General features: G+C 45.6%; 1 protein-coding gene across 1 annotated transcript; it reads right to left on the bottom strand.

Moving 5' to 3' along the window:
- Positions 1–911: 911 nt before the first annotated feature.
- Positions 912–2,657, bottom strand: LOC135808918 (uncharacterized). The gene is made up of 2 exons (XM_065322163.1): positions 1,619–2,657; positions 912–1,143 (listed from the first exon to the last, which is right to left on the bottom strand). Exon 1 carries the CDS (start codon positions 2,521–2,523, stop codon positions 1,711–1,713), a length of 813 nt encoding a protein of 270 aa, XP_065178235.1. The 5' UTR covers positions 2,524–2,657; the 3' UTR covers positions 912–1,143; positions 1,619–1,710.
- Positions 2,658–19,288: the final 16,631 nt, after the last annotated feature.

Here is a 19,288-nt window from a genome sequence, read left to right on the forward strand (position 1 = left end):
GGTGCGAGCTGTCATGGATATAGAGGCTGATATTGTGCCAGCGTGAGAGGCAGAGACAGAAAGAAGACACTGATTTCTTGAACGACTCACCTACTATATAATCGAATCCACAGGGAGCGCTCATACTTTGATCCATCAGGACGCGAGAAATCTTCAAAGCACTCCCAAACACGGAGTTTTACAGTGGGCAGCCAATTTCACAGCCATCATGAAGGCCCTCGACGACTACAGGAGATTTGTAGAGGAAAGAACAAGGAGTAAAGAGCGACAACAATCGCCTGAAGAAAAAGCAAAGAAAAACTGCTGTCTCTCCAGTCATTTAGATGCTGTTGCCCTTGACATCTGGTTCCATCCAGAGGACGCGACTTTTGTTTGTCCCCAGTGCTCTCCGTTGGTATCAATGACAATGGTATGGGTATCGAAGGAGCCGTGACGTCACACTTAACAGCCCCATTTTGGGGCAGTCGTTTCGAGCGCACATTCATTGTCATCCTGGATTGGCAAATATTGTGTACAGCAGTGCATGCGTCGGTTCAACATCGTATTTTCGTTGTATACGCCGAAGTCGCTTCACAGGTAGAAGATCGACAGGGGGGCCCGGGGGGGGGGGGGGGGGGGGGGGATTAGAGAGGGAGCGGATCAACGGTACTTTACGGCACATCTACAATATACATGTAGGTGTATGTGGAAGATACTTCATGAGGCTGCTGCAGTACACTCAATACACGTTTCTCCCCGCCACCCCCTAGTGGGACCATTGTTATTAGGCTAGGGCTTGTTTTGGACTTCCCACTCTAAATAAAGAATACAAACAATACAAACAACAAAGCACCCCCACCCCAACCCCCACCCCATGTACACGACTGGAGGATCGCTTGTCTTTATCTCAGACAACACGCCAGCAACAATGGTTTGATTAGTAGTTATAGTGGCACAGAGGATGAAACCAACACTGGTTTGATTAGTACTAGTTATAGTGGCACAGACTGGATGAAAGAGACTAAACCCAATCACGGTTCTACAGTAGATTCATTATAGCAAATTTCTCCACTTGCCACTGGCCAATCGAGGCTTATGCTAGGGAATGCAAAGAAGAGATAATTCTATAGTTAGGCAAGAGGTCAATGAAAGACAATTCTGTAGCTAAGGCCAAGTAAAAAAAAATCCTAGTTTATCGTCCCCGCCCGCCCCATTTTTCGAGGCCGCCCGGAATTTATTTTTATTTTTTAAATCTAGAATTTTGCCAAAAAGCTTGATTTTTTACGTCGGCTAAGGCTGTCCTGACTGGTTCTTTCCCTTCTGCAGCTTTCTATCATTTATCTGGTGGTCTGTGTGAACCAAACAGTATTGGGGTTTGTGTCTTATGAGTGGAGTGACAATCTGTCGATCCAAAGATTTTGCATGTAATTGTTTATGTACATATAACTGTTATAGCATTGTGTATTCCATACACTACCACTATTCTGTTGCAGATTGTTGCACATGATGTGTCATTGTTTACCAAGAACTATACTAGTCTGTAGCACATCAAAAAATAAAAAATAAAAATAAAATCCGCCCTCCCTCCCCGATTTTTGTGAAAAAAAGGACGATAAACTGGGATTTTATTTTACTTGGCCTAATCATGACATGCAATCATATCGAAATGCATACTGCAGGTTGGCGCAGTAATCCTGAATTTGATTGCTCAGACTGAGGAGAGCCAGACGCTTAAACCGGCTGATCCCTGATGCCTTGGATGTTGGATTCAAGCTGGGCCACCTGGAAATTAATTCCAGCGTTCTTCTTGATCGCATTATCCTGGGCATCCCATTTCTTCACGATGGCCAAGAAGGAGTCAGAGGCCGTCAGGAATGCGTCCTTGGTATCCTGGAGAGCATCCTCGATCTTTCCGATATTCTTCGTGGACTTGGAGACACTGCCAACTTTCAATAGGGGGCCTCGAATGGCTGAAAGAAACTCAGCGACCTTGGCATTCATTTCAGCACTGAAGAGATAACCAATATTGACTTCCACTCCGTCATCCAACTTCTTCGTCTCCGTCAGCTTTCCATCCTTGATGGCCTTGGCGATTTGGTCATTCCACGTCTTCATGTTGTTTTGTGCGTCTTGAAGAGCCTGGTTAAGCTTTTTGAGAAGTTTCTTTATTCTGTCCCCGGCTTGTGACGATTCAACAACGTTGATGACGCTTTTGATAAGTGTCTTAGCAAAGTCCACTATAGCAATAGAACGAATCACCTGCCTAAAAATTGCATTTGAACCCGCGGGAACCACGCCTTCAATAGCAGCGTCGATCGCCCCCCTGGCTGCTGCTTCTCCCGCCGCTTCAGCAGCAGCTATGGCTGCTGCTCCTTCTACTGCTGCACCTGCAGCTGCATTAGCAGCCGCTTCCGCTGCATCAGCAGCCGCTTTCACTGCTGCTTCTGCTACAGCCGCTCCTGCAACCTCAGCTGCTGCTACAGCAGCGGCCTCAGCAGCAGCCTCAGCTGCAATCTCACCAGCAATACCAACGACAATACCCATACTGGCGAGAAGAACTTTGTGTAGGTTCAAGAAGTAAAATAAGTCAAAACCAACGATGTGTGCTTTAGCATTGGACGCGTCCGCCTTTTATTCGCTGCCGTGTGTACAAAGTCCGATAAGGAACTGTGCAGCGCCCGCAGCCGTATGGCCAGTCTGTTTTCTTGGTCTTGGTCGCATCGTGACCTTCTTCAAATCAGCTATTAGCAGGGCGTACCCGGCGTCGGCTTGTGTTGCTGTGCGTGCTTTTGTGAAATCCGATCGCGCCTCATCGCGCGGACCCATCGCATTTTGATGCGGTAGTCGCTCCATCCAGTCGTCAGTTGGTAACTTTGGGCGGGCTAATGCAATACAGGTCACAGGTGTGTCGAGGTGACACCGTGACCACGTGACGGTGCACTAAAGCAGTGTTTGCGGGGTTTACGGGGTCTTTTCCGTGAGCGATCGGTTCCACATCCGGAGTCTGCTGAGCTGGTTGTTGCTGAGGCCCAGGTTGCTCGCATGTGAGAATCTATAAATTGCAGCAGATTATATTTATTATAAACTAAGGGGGGTCTGGGGTGGTCCCCCGAAAAAATTTTGAATTTAGACGGCAAATCCTGCACTCTCGATCTGGGCGACTCCCTGTACAAAATCATACTCTCCCCGGTTTTGGACGTTCCACGTGGACTGACTTTTTGGGAAGTAGGTACGGCCATGCATGGCCGTACCGGCCGTACCAGTGGCGCCGGCCCTGTGACAGAGAGCCGACGGTACGAGGTGATTTGTAATAATTTTACATGAAAGTAAAAAAGGCTATCATTCCGTTGCCCTGGCGAGTTTTGAAGTGTGCATGGTCTCATTCTGTCACTATGTATGTCCTCTATCCACGTATGTAATTCTTGATCGAATACCACAAACATGAGAGACACAGTGTGGGGTTGCTTTGCATCCATTTTTTCACCAAGAAAAAGTGTGTACAAAATTTTACAAGTCAGTAAAATAGGGTCAAACATCAACAAATATGACTTTAATGTGTCAATAAGCATGCAATGGGAAATCAAAATACATCTGAAGCAATTCACATGCAGAGAAAGCAGACTGGTTTTGCAGGTTGCCAAACGTATTGGTTTCTCTACGTCGTCAACTGCGGTTCAAAACGGTAGGGTATCTTTGACCGCCTGCCGGCATTGTAGAGCAGGAGCACGCAGACCTAATCTTGCTGCTCCATTTCTTCAACTTGCAGTGCATCCTCGTGCGTGAAATAACCACACTAAGCAAAGATACCATCCATGATGCGCGCCAGCCGTCCCACGACAGGGTGCCTTCGTACATCTGGGCCACAGTGCATTTAACCGGCACATACTGACAATGTCGGGGCTTCCATACTCTCCAAGACAAGTGCAGGCACTCCTTCACCTGATTCATATACTTCTTTGTTGGAAGAAGACTGCAGACCACCCTCAATGGGTGCTCCGCCGTCAACACCCAACATACATTCATGCCAGATTTCCTGCATTTGCACTTTGCCATCGTGAATCTCTACCAGCACTTCTGAGGTAGCAAGCTGAGTTTCATACGTAGATCTACTGAACAGCTAATTGTTCACCTGTATGCCATAAGCATCAGCAGCTTCGGACTTGGATTTGAATCACCTTTCATGATAGGTGAGTGAAAGACACCTTTTGTCAAAATTGCAGTTTCTGACCTTCACTTTTTTGGCTATCACTTCTTCAGCCCTGCTACTTTGACGGTGTGACAGACTCAATACTGGCATGGGTGACCAGCCTAGGGTTTCCACCTGCCGTAGAGTATGCTCGCTGGCTCTTGGACGTCCTTCAAGCATCCATTGAGGGATATTTTACCTCATTGACCACAAAAAAACACGAATTTCGATCCATGATTGATATCTCACAAGGCCGTGGAAGAAAACAATTCCGCTAAACGCTGCTGATACTTACAAACTACAGTACAATGGCAACTCACTTATCTGTCCAACTAACAAAAACAGTTCTTGGGAAGAATGCAACCGCCCTCAACAATGATATTTTACTCGATTTGTAAAATAATATGCCATGTAATTTTTTTACAAATCACCTCGTACACAGTGGAAAAGCGACATAACACGAGGTGTGGTGTGGCAGTTCCATTATTGAGGCCGTGACACTGAATGGCACACTAAAAAGTGACACTGAATAGCACACTAAAAAGTGACACTGAATAGCACACTAAAAAGTGACACTGAATAGCACACTAAAAAGTGACACTGAATAGCGTAACGGCGTTATTCAGTGTCACTTTTTGATATGCTACTCAGTGTCATGTTTTTAATTTATTTTGCTATTTATTGTCAAACAAGTGGCAATTAGTGATTAATAAAGGCTTTCTGCGATGCCAAGAAAACATATCTGATTGGAATACCTGGCTGGAATACCAATATCCCCAATTCCGTTCAGCGGAGGGAAAGTTGCAGGAGAAAGTGCGAACGTGGGATGGTGGTAACAGTTCCTGCAAACCAACAACCTTGCCACTTGCCACTTGGAAGGCTCCGGTTAGGAAAGGTCAAGAGAGGGAAAGGAAAGCGCAACTAACCAACGAAAATGAGCACGAGCTACTGTATGTCCCACAAAGAATGCCGAACGTTACTGGATGATGACTAAACTAAGTAAAAAGCAAGTAGTCAGGAAATTAGACCTACTGGCCATGCTACAACTCGACACACTCGGCTAAACAACAGACCGACACACTCGGCTAAACAACAGACCACCGCCCAACTTAGACTTGCCCTGTTTGGACCTTTTCTAACCTGTTACACTACAGTGTACCTTCCAAGTTAGTTGGAAGATGTTTTGGTTTGCGCCTCGTAGATGTGCTGGAGCTAGGTGTCAGGCCGTTGAATGTCTCTGTGATCCTTGTCAGTTGTATGCCATATTGTCGCACTAGTGGACTGTATATGATCTGGATACATCGGTGAAGAATTGTAGTCAGACCTCGCAACATTTGTTCTTCCTTTTATCCAGAAAAATATCATTCATACATGTAGTTATGATAATTATGGAAGAAATGATGAAAAAAGAATACTTCGAGCTAGTTTTCGCACAACACTTCTCAGGAAGCTACGTCGTACAAATGAAACAAATTCAAGAAAGGTAATAAACACCTATGAAAATGATAATATCCTTATATTCCTAGCACTATGGTGATAAAGAGGTTGGTGCGCTTCGGCGATACTTGGGGAATTGTGTGTTGCTCCGGACGTGGGAGCTTGCGCTATTCCTGCTGACTTGAATTCTCACTTGACTGACTCACGACTGCCATCGAGAGCACAGGATAAGTCCATCGAACCGTGCACGCGGAAAACCTGCACGAAAGCACCACTCCCTGCTCAATACGCAGTGTTTCGGGGAATTCACAACCGCTCATCAGTTGAGCTTGAGTAGGCTGAGGAAGTTTGTGCCTGAAGAGCACGACTTACAATAATAATAGTGCTCTCCAGGCAAAAACATCACCAGGGATACAAATTTACAGAGACGCTCCGTGTCCAGCGCGACAAACTCCTCGTGAACACCAGATAGCAGCGTGAGTCAGTGTCGCTCATGGAGGTGCTGAACAAACGCTGAGGACCGTTGGCCATTCACAACGTTGTTGCCTCCAAACCATCTTATTCGCAAGCCCGCGCCGGCGTGAAGAAGAGGTTGGTGTGTCGAAGTCGCACGAACCTCCTATTCACGTTGTTGTCCCCGGCGCGGGCTGGCAGGTGTGAGTCAGTCAAATGAGAATTCAAGTCGGCAGGAATAGCGCAAGCTCACACGTACGGAGCAACACACAATTCACTTAGGTGATAAGAGGAAAAACTGCCGAAGCAGCATCTAAGCGATATGTTGTGCAACAGTATAGTTTTGTTGACGTATAGTTCTTTTAGACGCTTTCGCAGTTTCTCCTGTTTTTAATATCACCTTAGTCCTAGGATATTATCTTTTTCATAGGTGTTTATTGAACTTTATTCTCACATCATTCCTCCTTATTAGTACCTTTCTTGAATATTTTTCATTAGTACAACACAGCTTCCTGAGGAGTTATTATTGTTATTATTCTCAATTCATGGATGACATGGTGTCAACCAATATTATGAATGAGGGCTACCAGCCATGGAATAAAAGAACAAGAAGGCAAAAATGCACACGCAAAATATGGCAAGTTAAATGAAAATGTTGTGCGAAAACTAGTTCGAAGAATTGTTTTTTTCTTTTGAACGGATTGGGAGAACTTCAAATACTAAGGATCAGTTGGAATTGTTTTTTCATTGATAGTTATAATTTTGTTTTTCTTCGGCATTCAATTTCCGCTTCGTTAATACATTTCATCGCACATATAAAATTCAAATTTGGATTGAGGTTTTGGAAACCTTTCTCTTGGTCTCAGCTCAGACGACACTTTCAATTTTCCTAACGCCAAGAATATAATTATAAGCTCCTATTTACATTGTACTCTTGCTAATGCTTGTAATTGTACAAAACATTAAACATGCCTCTAGCGTGGAGTAGAGTCTAGCCTATTGACCCAAAGATGTTTGTACACATTCTGTGTACATGTACATGTACATGTATGTTGTAAGCAATCATGAAAAGAGTGAAGGTTGGGGGGGGGGGCTGTAAGTGCACAGCACCGATCTACATGTTCAGCTTAATGCCCGGCAAAAAACAATGTTCTCTTTACAGCGGATTTTTAATGTTCCTCTTGAGCAATTGGAATCGTGTCCGCCGTACAGGAGCGTCGTTATAACAGGGATGCAACAGCAAGCAACAAGGGGAGCACATATTAGATACCTGTAGGCAAAGAATGGCCTTGAATCTAAGGCTGATAGCCATAGATAAGAATAAAAAAAATTTTTTTCACGGTTCGCGTGAGACTCGGCCAAAGGCCCAGTTTTCCGCATCCGCAGGAACGCCACCACCCTCTTGGATCAAGAATAAGATAAGAATAAGAAAGCTATCAATTTAGAAAAAACATTGTTCACAAGCTCACGAAGTAACTGACACAAATGAACAGCCACACAAAAGAAGCACACACACGCAATTTCAATGAGAGTTGCTACAATCGGAATTAGTGAAATCACAATCAGTTGTTGTGGTAAATGTAGAAGGGGAGGTTTTCTTATACGCTATGGCTCCTCACGTTGTTGATATTGGCCTCCAATTGGGGGATATGGAAATCCACGCCTGCTGCCGACTTGATATCCGTGTCCAAACTATCCCAAACCTTGACGGCTGCCAGGAAAGTTTCGGATGCAGGTAAAAATGCATCCTTGGCGGCATTAGCTGCATCCTTGATCTTGCCTATATCCTTGGTCCTCCCAGCCACAACCACGTTCACCATGTGTGGCTTGACCGCATCCATGAAGGCTTGGATTTTAGTGTTCAACTCGACGCTGTATACATTGCCCTCGTACAGCTCAACGCCGTCTGCAAGTTTAACGAGTTTCTGCAACTTTCCATCCTTGATTGCTTGCGTAATCTGATCATTCCATGTCTTCATGTTGTTGCTGACGTCATCCATGGCTGTGTGCAGAGCTTCTAATAGCGCCTTGATTTTATCGCCCTCCAGGAGCAAGTTGCCGATCTCAATTGCCTTCTCCAGAAGAGGTGGCATAAATGCAGTGGTGATATAAGCCCTCGCTGCCGCCTTGACGAAGTCTGCTGCTCCTGGTCCCAGCGTCTCTCCAACTGTTGCATCGATGGCATGATCGATAAGGCCTTCGCCAGCGTCGACAGTCACCGCTAGTTGCTCAACCGCCGTCTTGGCGGCGGCTTCACCGGCTGATGCAGCCTTTTTGCTAGCTGTAGAGAGCGCAGAAGCTGAAGCCTTTGCGGCTTCTGTTACCCCCTTCACTACAGCTTCTCCAGCTCTCTCTATGGCCTTGCCCGTATCTTCTCCGGCTTTCGTTATGCCTTTTCCGGCGTCTTCTCCAGCCCTTGCTATTCCTTTGCCAGCATCCTCAAACACCTTTCCTGGGGAATTTCCCATTGTGGTACGCGCTAGAAAGAGCGTGGTTTTCAACACACTCTGAATACAGGCGACCAGCCTTAGCCTAACAGATATAACTAACTGTTACTTGCAAGCTCGCTCTTACGACTGAGGCTAAATTCGAATACAAGGAGGTGCAGTGATACTGAGCGGGACGTGCCAGCACATTTATACCAGAAACAGTGCAATCTACTTGAGTACAACACGTATTAGTTATTTCAACTGCAAGAAGCAAATGCCGTTCGAATGCTGTTCCTAGCACTACTGGAGCTGCGGCTTTGTGTGCTGACGGAGGGTGCGTATTTCTGATTGCCAAGGGTAGGTCCGAGTTCATCTGTGCTGGGATTTGAGACCATGCCATGCATGCCATGCATGACATGACATGTCATGCATGACGATCAACAAAGCGAGGTAAAGAGGCGCATGCAGCGATTTGCAAGTGCTAGTGCAGGGATCCGGTCTAATAATTCTGTTAGCACATGATGACAAAATAATGTGTAACTCAATATCAACTGGAAATATATCATCACACATCCAAATACAGTGTACTTCAAGTACTATCTTATATTACCCGAATACCATAATACCATTATGATTATCAACTCCATCAGGATTTAAACGGTAGCAATAGAATCACACCATCTATCACAATATCAACATGCAATGGTTGTTTTGACATGACTTGTTCCTTTCTTCTCAGTATTCTCGCTCGTATAGTACTCCACTTCTATGATAATATTGCCTATGCTGTTGCTCATTATGATTTTGGCAAATTTTATCCTTCGCTTTCACATAACTGGGCCAGGAACCCGTTTGAAGTTGCGAAGTAAAATAAAATCAATCAATCAATAACTATCATAACGTATCGCATGCGATATCCATACTTATCCTGTCTTCTTTTTTCCGTCCCTCATGTTGTTTTCTGCCTTGACATCAGCATCTTCCATAATTTGATTTCTGTTTACCACCACTCAGCATAAGCGAAATCATCAATCATTTGATTGACGATGACGCGAAAATGCAAATAATAATAATAATAGCACATGATGATGCCCTTTTGCTTTGTCACCTGTCGCGCAAACAGATAGAGACAAAAGATGTGATCATTCGTTGCGACTTTGCAGCGAATGATCAGCTGTGCGGATGTGGCCATTCAATGATAGAGTCTACCCCACGCAGTCCCACATCTTTATAGTCCTGTCAGAACATCCAGGGCTGTACTAGTAACTACTGTACGGACTCCGCAGTGACCCTTTTACTTTGTACCTCCTGTTGCTCCAATCATGCCAACAGTACGTTGTCACCTCATTCCTCATTCCTCAGATGGTGACCTGACAGCTGACAGCTGATAGTCTGCCACCACTATCTGTCTTGCACGAAACTCTAACCCCTCGATACTGCAACTCGTGTATGTTACAATTATAATTATTCAAATAATCTACGTGGAGATAAAAGTTTAATAATAGCAATGAAAAGTATGAATGCCGCAGACATCACCACGCAACATGACAATTTGTTCAAGGTTTGGTTTTGTGTGTTTCCAAAATCGATTTTCACGTTCCGATCATCAGTGGAAATACGGAACTAAAGAGATCAAGGGAAAAACAAAGGTTAAAAATCCAAAGAAGTGTGACACATGACGGGTAACTTGTGGTAAGTTTTACAAAAAATGAGAACTAAAATAAAGAGTAAGTGTGACAAACGGGCATGAACAGTGCAGAAACAACTCATGAACACGGGGTGCAAACTCACGAAAATAACCTAAGTGCTAAAACATGTTCTTTTTGCTTACACAAATCGGGCTTATGCGTACGAATACAAACAGCTTCAAGGACCTTCAACTGCTGGACATAACGGGCACGACACAGTACAGAGAAGTGGGAATCATCATACACACTCAAACAATCGGGACGAGATAACAAATGCAAATACACAGCTGACTTCTTACGAATTTCACCCTCATCAGCTCCATCACCTTCCCTGCCACCTGACTCCTCCTCGTCCGTTTTATCACCATCACCACCAGCCGTCTCACCGTCATCCGCCTCGTCTTCATCCGCCGCCTCGTCATCACCCGCCTCGTCGTCATCTGTATCCTCGCCGTCATCCGCCTCGTCGTCATCTGTATTCTCGTCATCCGCCGCATCATCACCCAACTCATATTCACCACCAGTCAGTCGTCTGATACCATCCATGTTCTCCTTCCTACGTCTGTCCCGTGTCACTGTCTTTACCTCATCTACGTCCCGAGATTGTGTTCCGTTTTGCCCCCGGCTTCCGGTCTCCTTCGATGCTCCGCGTGGGCCTTGGCCATTCCTAGCATATATTTCGGTTGAATAATTGGCGGTCGACCTCCGTGGTCTCTGGACCCACGGATCAAGCGCCGGAGGGTGCTGCGGTGTCCGCACAGCCGGATACTGTGTCAAAGAAATGGGCTCAATGTCTGTGATTGGCGGTACTGTTGTTGTTGCCGACTCCTCCCAAACCCCAGCCACCAACGGCACTGGTGGTGGCTCCGGTGGCGGCAAGGGCAACGGTGGAGAAGGCACATTCGGTTGGCTTAGTGATCCACCACTCTTCCTCTGCACCGTGTGTTCGACTTGCTCTGGTTGCTCTGTACTGTGTCGTGCCCGTTATGTCCAGCAGTTGAAGGTCCTTGAAGCTGTTTGTATTCGTACGCATAAGCCCGATTTGTGTAAGCAAAAAGAACATGTTTTAGCACTTAGGTTATTTTCGTGAGTTTGCACCCCGTGTTCATGAGTTGTTTCTGCACTGTTCATGCCCGTTTGTCACACTTACTCTTTATTTTAGTTCTCATTTTTTGTAAAACTTACCACAAGTTACCCGTCATGTGTCACACTTCTTTGGATTTTTAACCTTTGTTTTTCCCTTGATCTCTTTAGTTCCGTATTTCCACTGATGATCGGAACGTGAAAATCGATTTTGGAAACACACAAAACCAAACCTTGAACAAATTGTCATGTTGCGTGGTGATGTCTGCGGCATTCATACTTTTCATTGCTATTATTATAATTATTATTAGGCTATTTTCTACAATAATTTAATTTGTTTCCATGTAATTGGGCGACACTGCCCGTTTGGTTGTGTGAATTCAACATATACGTACGTACGTACCTACGTACCTACCTACCTACCTACATGTACATGTTCCCGATCCTATGTACATGTAATTTCATAGTTATGACAATTGTGGAAGAAATGATGAAAAAAGAATACTTCGAACTAGTTTTCGCACAACAGTTCTCAGGAAGCTACGTCGTACTAATGAAAAAATTCAAGAAAGGTACTATTAAAGAGAAATGAAGGGTGAATAAACACCTATGAAAAAGATAATAATTATCCTTATATTCCTAGCACTAAGGAGGTTGGTACGTCTTCGGCGATACTTGGGGAATTGTGTGTTGCTCCGTACGTGGGAGCTTGCCCTATTCCTGCCGACTTGAATTCTCACTTGGCTGACTCACGACTGCCATCTAGAGCACAGGATAAGTCCATCGAACCGTACACTCAGAAAACCTGCAAGAAAGCACCACTCCCTGCTCAATACACAGTGTTTCAGGGAATTCACCACCCCTCATCAGTTGAGCTTGAGTAGGCTGAGGAAGGTTGTGCCTGAAGAGCACCACTTATATATTGCTCTCCAGGCACAAACATCACCAGGAATACAAATTTACAGAGACGCTCCGTGTCCAGCGCGACAAACACCTCGTGAGCACCAGAAAGCAGCGTGAGTCAGTGTCACTCGTGGAGGTGCTGAACAAACGCTGAGGACCGTTGGCCATTCACAACGTTGTTGCCTCCAAACAATCTTATTCGCAAGCCCGCGCCGGCGTGAAGAAGAGGTTGGTGTGTCGAAGTTGCCCCAACCTCTTATTCACGTTGTTGTCCCCGGCGCGGGCTGGCAGGCGTGAGTCAGTCAAATGAGAATTCAAGTCGGCAGGAATAGCGCAAGCTCCCACGTACGGAGCAACACACAATTCATTAAGGTGATAGAGGAAAACTCCGGAAGCAGCATCTAAGCGATATGTTGTGCAACGGTATAGTTTTGTTGACGTATAGAGTTCTTTTAGAGGCTTTCGCATTTTTTCTGTTATCACCTTAGTGCTAGGATATTATCTTTTTTCATAGGTGTTTATTGAACTTTATTCTCACATCATTCCTCCTTATTAGTACCTTTCTTGAATATTTTTCATTAGTACAACACAGCTTCCTGAGGAGTGTTGTGCGAAAACTAGTTCGAAGTATTGTTGTGCATTCGTAGTTATACTGTAAAATAGCAATGAAAAATATCAATTGTGCACTCATAACCATGTATAAACAATTAAAATGAAACAATTCCAGAACGTGTTCGTGTGACCATCATCAGTGGAACATCGTCACATAGTAAGAATCACTAAAACAACCAGTTATATAGCTAGAGTAATATGAAAAGAAGCGTGAGAATGCAGCACAGCTAGCGGTTATGCATAACGCGTGTAGTGTGAACCTATATATTCATATATATTCATATTACTCTAGCTATATAACTGGTTGTTTTAGTGATTCTTACTATGTGACGATGTTCCACAGATGATGGTCACACGAAAACCTTCTGGAATTGTTTCATTTTAATTGTTTATACATGGTTATGAGTGCACAATTGATATTTTTCATTGCTATTTTACGACTGTTGTCTCCTCGTCGGTTATTTAGTTTTACTGTAATTTTTGTTTTTCTTCAGCATTCAATTTCCGCTTAATACATTGCATCGCACATATAAAATTCAATTTTGGATTGAGGTTTTGGAAACCTTTCTCTTGGTCTCAGCTCAGACGACACTTTCAATCTTCCTAACGCCAATAAAATTTGCTCACTAGATTCACCATCACCTGTCCCTCCCATGCTTCTCCGTCTTGACCATTACTTTTCTTCTTTTATTCACCATGGTTGGTTAACACCCACATCTCCCGTACTGGCTGATTTTCTTTTCATGCCATGGGGTTGATAACTATGGTGGTAAAGACACACCTGGCAATATGGCGGTAAACACACGCCTGCCCACACACGCTCTCTAACGTTAGGCTGCAAAGTTCTGGCACAGAGCTCTCCTTCTCACCACCACCACCACCATCAGTTCGCGCCTGGCGCCTGGTCGATGCATGGCTGGCGGTATCCGGCATAGCAGGCTGGTACATCAAGTAGCGCATGGCACATAGATGATGATACAGCAACGACATAGCTCGATTGCGACGTACGCTTCGTCCCCGCTGGACTCATCAGGCAATCTTCTTCTTGGATGTCTTCATACGGAGCTTGACTCGGGAGCTGTACTTATGGTTGATAAATATGGTGGTAAAGACACACCTGGCAATATGGCGGTAAACACACGCCTGCCCACACACATGCTCTCTAGGCTGCAACGTTCTGGCACAGAGCTCTCCTTCTCACCACCACCACCTTCAGTTCGCGCCTGGCGCCTGATCGATGCATGGCTGGCGATATTTCCAGGTGTGTCTTTACCACCTTATTTATCAACCATAAGTACAGCTGCAGTGGTGTCTTCAACTTCATTCTCCCGAGTCAAGCTCCGTATGAAGACATCCAAGAAGAAGATTGCCTGATGAGTCCAGCGGGGACGAAACGTACGTCGCAATCGAGCTATGTCGTTGCTGTGTCATCATCTATGTGCCATGCGCTACTTGATGTACCAGCCTGCTATGCCGGATACCGCCAGCCATGCATCGACCAGGCGCCAGGCGCGAACTGATGGTGGTGGTGGTGGTGAGAAGGAGAGCTCTGTGCCAGAACTTTGCAGCCTAGAGAGCGTGTGTGGACAGGCGTGTGTTCACTGCCATATTGCCAGGTGTGTCTTTACCACCATATTTATCACCCATAAGTACAGCTGCAGTGGTGTCTTCAACTTCATGCCATGAGGTGTTGTGTATAATAATAATAAGAATGTAAGCACCCATTTACATTGTACTCTTGTTAATGCTTGTTATTGTACAAAAATGCCTCTAGGGTGGAGTACAGTCTAGTCTATTCACCCTAAGATGTTTGTACAGTAACATATTTCATGTACATGTATGTTGTATGTTGCAAGCAATCATGAAAAGAGTGAAGGTGGGGGGGGGGGGGGGGGGGGGCTGTAAGTGCACAGCACCGATCTACATGTTCAGCTTAATTAATGCCCGTCAAAAAACAATGTTCTCTTTACAGCGGATATTTAATGTTCCTCTTGAGCAATTGGAATCGTGTCCGCCAGGTACAGGAGCGTCGTTATAACAGGGATGCAACAGCAAGCAACAAGGGGAGCACATATTGGATACCTGTAGGCAAAGAATGGCCCTGAATCTAAGGCTGATAGCCATAGATAAGAATAAGAAAGCTATCAATTTAGAAAAAAACATTGTTCTCAAGCTCACGAAGTAACGGACACAAATGAACAGCCACACAAAAGAAGCACACACACAAATCCTTCGGATGGCACACACACGCAATTTCAATAAGAGTTGCTACAATCGGAATTAGTGAAATCACAATCAGTTGTTGTGGTAAATGTAGAAGGGGAGGTTTTCTTATACGCTATGGCTCCTCACGTTGTTGATATTGGCCTCCAATTGGGGGATATGGAAATCCACGCCTGCTGCCGACTTGATATCCGTGTCCAAACTATCCCAAACCTTGACGGCTGCCAGGAAAGTTTCGGATGCAGGTAAAAATGCATCCTTGGCGGCATTAGCTGCATCCTTGATCTTGCCTATATCCTTGGTCCTCCCAGCCACAACCACGTTCACCATGTGTGGCTTGACCGCATCCATGAAGGCTTGGATTTTAGTGTTCAACTCGACGCTGTATACATTGCCCTCGTACAGCTCAACGCCGTCTGCAAGTTTAACGAGTTTCTGCAACTTTCCATCCTTGATTGCTTGCGTAATCTGATCATTCCATGTCTTCATGTTGTTGCTGACGTCATCCATGGCTGTGTGCAGAGCTTCTAATAGCGCCTTGATTTTATCGCCCTCCAGGAGCAAGTTGCCGATCTCAATTGCCTTCTCCAGTAGAGGTGGCATAAATGCAGTGGTGATATAAGCCTTCGCTGCCGCCTTGACGAAGTCTGCTGCTCCTGGTCCCAGCGTCTCTCCTACTGTTGCATCGATGGCATGATCGATAAGGCCTTCGCCAGCATCGGCAGTAACGGCTAGTTGCTCAACCGCCGTCTTGGCGGCGGCTTTACCGGCTGATTCAGCCTTTTTGCTAGCTGTAGAGAGCGCAGAAGCTGAAGCCTTCGCGGCTTCTGTTACCCCCTTCCCTATAGCTTCTCCAGCTTTCTCTATGGCCTTGCCCGTCTCCTCTCCGGCTTTCTTTACGCCTTTTCCGACGTCTTCTCCAGCCTTTGCTATTCCTTTGCCAGCATCCTCAAACACCTTTCCTGGGGAATTTCCCATTGTGGTACGCGTTAGAAAGAACGTGGTTTTCAACACACTTTGAATACAGGCGACCAGCCTTAGGCGGTCCGCAAACAGATATAACTAACTGTTACTTGCAAGCTCGCTCTTACGACTGAGGCTAGATTCGGACACAAGGAGGTGCAGTGATACTGAGCGGGACGTGCCCGCACATAATTTATACCAGAACCAGTGCAATCTACTTGAGTACAACAAGTTTGTTCAACTGCAAGAAGCCACCGCCGTCAGGGCAGGCCACCAATCCCTCACTTCATCGCACTAGGCGTCCACTGTACATATCCAGACAGGAATACCCATTCAAACGGACATATGACGCGCTGAAAGTCACAGGACGGGCTAAACGACTTACGTCAACGGAGCAGCACGCTCGTTCGAATGCTGTTCCTAGCACTACTGGAGCTGCGGCTTTGTGTGCTGAAGGAGGATGCGTATTTCTGATTGCCCAGGCTTGGTCTGAGTTCATCTGTGCTGGCATTAGCGACCATATCATGCATGACGATCAACAATGCGAGGTAAAGAGGCGCATGCAGCGATTTGCAAGTGCTAGTGCCGGTATCCGGTCAATTAATTCTGTTAGCACATGATGATGCCCTTTGATGATGCCCTTTGTCACCTATCCGTATCGCGCACACAGATAATAGTAGAGACAAAGAGATGTGATCATTCGTTGCGACTTTGCAGCGAATGATCAGCTGTGCGGATGTGGCCATTCAATGATAGAGTCTACCCCACGCAGTCCCACATCTTTATAGTCCTGTCAGAACATCCAGGGCTGTACTAGTAACTACTGTACGGACTCCGCAGTGACCTTTTTACTTTGTACCTCCTGTTGCTCCAATCATGCCAACAGTACGTTGTCATCTCATTCCTCAGATGGTGACCTGACAGCTGATAGTCTGGCACCACTATCTGTCTGGCACAAAGCTCTAACCCCTCGATACTGCAAATCCATTGTGTACATGTAACAATTTGTACAGCCTCCCCATCCCATTTCTGAGTATTCGTGGAGTCATTTCATTAGCGACACAGGTTGTGCATGCATGTAGCAATTGCACCGCTGCTATCATAATTATTTAGGCTATTTTTTACAATAATTTAATTTGTTTCAATTCGCTTCCATGTAATTGGGCGACACTGCCCGTTTGGTTCTGCGAATTCAATATACATACCTACCAACTATACATACCTACCAACTATCCCAGTGATATTCAGTCATTCAGGTAGTAGTTACCTGTGGATAATCTGCAAGGAGCCGGCTAGGATCTAGAAGAATATAGTGGACGATATACACTCGTACATCACAGAAAATGTACACAAAGTCATACATCCTGCTGAGAGCCAGGCCATCCTGATCCGCGTACATACATGTAATTCAAATCATGGGGTAATTGTAGTATTCGTTATCTTGAGTGAGTTGCAATTGTGTGTGTAATTGTGGTAATTTACATCTTTAATGCCAACCCAGAACTGGCAGAAGGCACCTGACAGAGACATGCTACATTGTAATACGGAAGCTAACAAATAATTACCAGCATTGCGTGTGCAAGGACATGAACTAGTGGCACTAACGAAACTATAATGGTTTAGATTCAAACTCATTAACTTTGGAATAGGTCACACACTGAAAAATCTGGCCAGCTATCAACAGCTTCGACTCTTGATGGCCTTGATATTTGCCTCTAGCTGGGCAACTTGAAAATCCACACCAGCTTCAGACTTGATCTCTGTGTCCTTGTTGTCCCACGTTTTAACAGTGGAGAGAAAAGCTTCCGATGCCTCCAAGAATGCATCCTTCGCCTTTCTGAGAGCCTCCTCAATTTTGCGACTATTGGTATTTGTCTTTTTCGCCACACCTGCCAAGTTAATCATCGATGGCTGAATCGCAGCCAGAAATCCTTCCACCGCCTTGTTCATTTCAGCACTGAAAGCAACCCCCTCGGAGCAACTGCTGCCATCAGGTAGCGTACACAACTTTCTGAGTTTTCCAGTCTTGATGGCCGCCGTGGTCTGTTCATTCCATGTTTTCATATTTGCCTTGGCGTCTCTAATGGCGCTCTGCAGAAGCGACAGCATCGGTCGGGTTCCTTCTTTAGTACGATGCAAGCCGTCGACAACAACAATGGTATCACTAAGTAACTCCTCGATCATAGACACAGCAATCATGGCCTTCAACACTTTCCTGACCATTACAGTGGCATCGGTTTGGCTTTCGCCTGCTGTCTCTGTACCAGCCGTTGCTTGTAGAACAGCCTTCTGCCCAGCGTGCTGGCCTGATTTTGCAGCCGTCTTCGCAGCCATCTTGGCCACCATCCTACCAGCCTGCTCTGCAGATCCCTCTATCTGATCTAGCGCAGTGGACATGGTCGTCATGTCTCTGGCTTCTGAAGGACAATCCGAGGCAGCACTTGCAGCTGTACTGGTGCTCACTGATGTCTCGTCCTGAACTGCACTGGCCGCGAAAGGAACTGTGTGCCTTTCTTGCTCCATATCGCCACCACTCTGGCCTCAGCCCCGTGAGAGTGGAACAGCTGCTGTTACAGAACTGCTGTTTACTGTACAATGTAGATACGGTATGTAGTTAGCAGTGTCAGGAGCCAGGACTGTCACTGTACTATTGTCAGAGGAGAGGAGTACTCTTTAGCAGTGAGCAGAGATACTAACGTTATGCGTCTATGGAGCAGGAAGTGAGGTGGTTTGCCCAACAGAACAAGTACTAGCAGAATGATAATCTAACGCACTTATTGCCTTATTGCTCGTAATGAAATTACCAGTTATGAACAGTACATAATGATTGCATCTCTTGCATGTTGCGTTGCGGGGACCAGTACGAACAGTCACCACGCAATAACTGTTTATAATGGCAAGTCCACTCAGATGAGGGGGCATCGCAGAAAATAATGTACTGACGCATTCAACTCTTCACGTTATTGTTCACTTACTCCTAGACCTAGAATGAGATCCTGGAAGTGCAAGGCTGCAGCTGCAGTCTTAGAGTTGTAGCAGCATTCACGTGTCAACCAGTCAGACATTGAGCGAACATTGTACGTCAACGTCACGTCAGTTCATATCTAGTACAGTAGTTCGTACAATCTCGGCCAGGGCCTAGGCCAGGGAGGCTAGGGTATGCCAGTCACAATGGGTCTGCCAGTCGTCACGACGTCAGATCAGGCACACATGTCATTGTCAGCTAGGCTTTGTTATCAAAACACACACACACATCAGAAGAGCGGTACGCAGTGCAGGTGCAGAGTATTGAGCATTGTGTTTAGACTGCTTGGACTAAAGAGTAAAGACTA

Source organism: Sycon ciliatum, chromosome 2, assembly GCF_964019385.1.
Source record: "Sycon ciliatum chromosome 2, ocSycCili1.1, whole genome shotgun sequence".
Taxonomy (NCBI): Eukaryota; Metazoa; Porifera; class Calcarea; order Leucosolenida; family Sycettidae; genus Sycon; species Sycon ciliatum.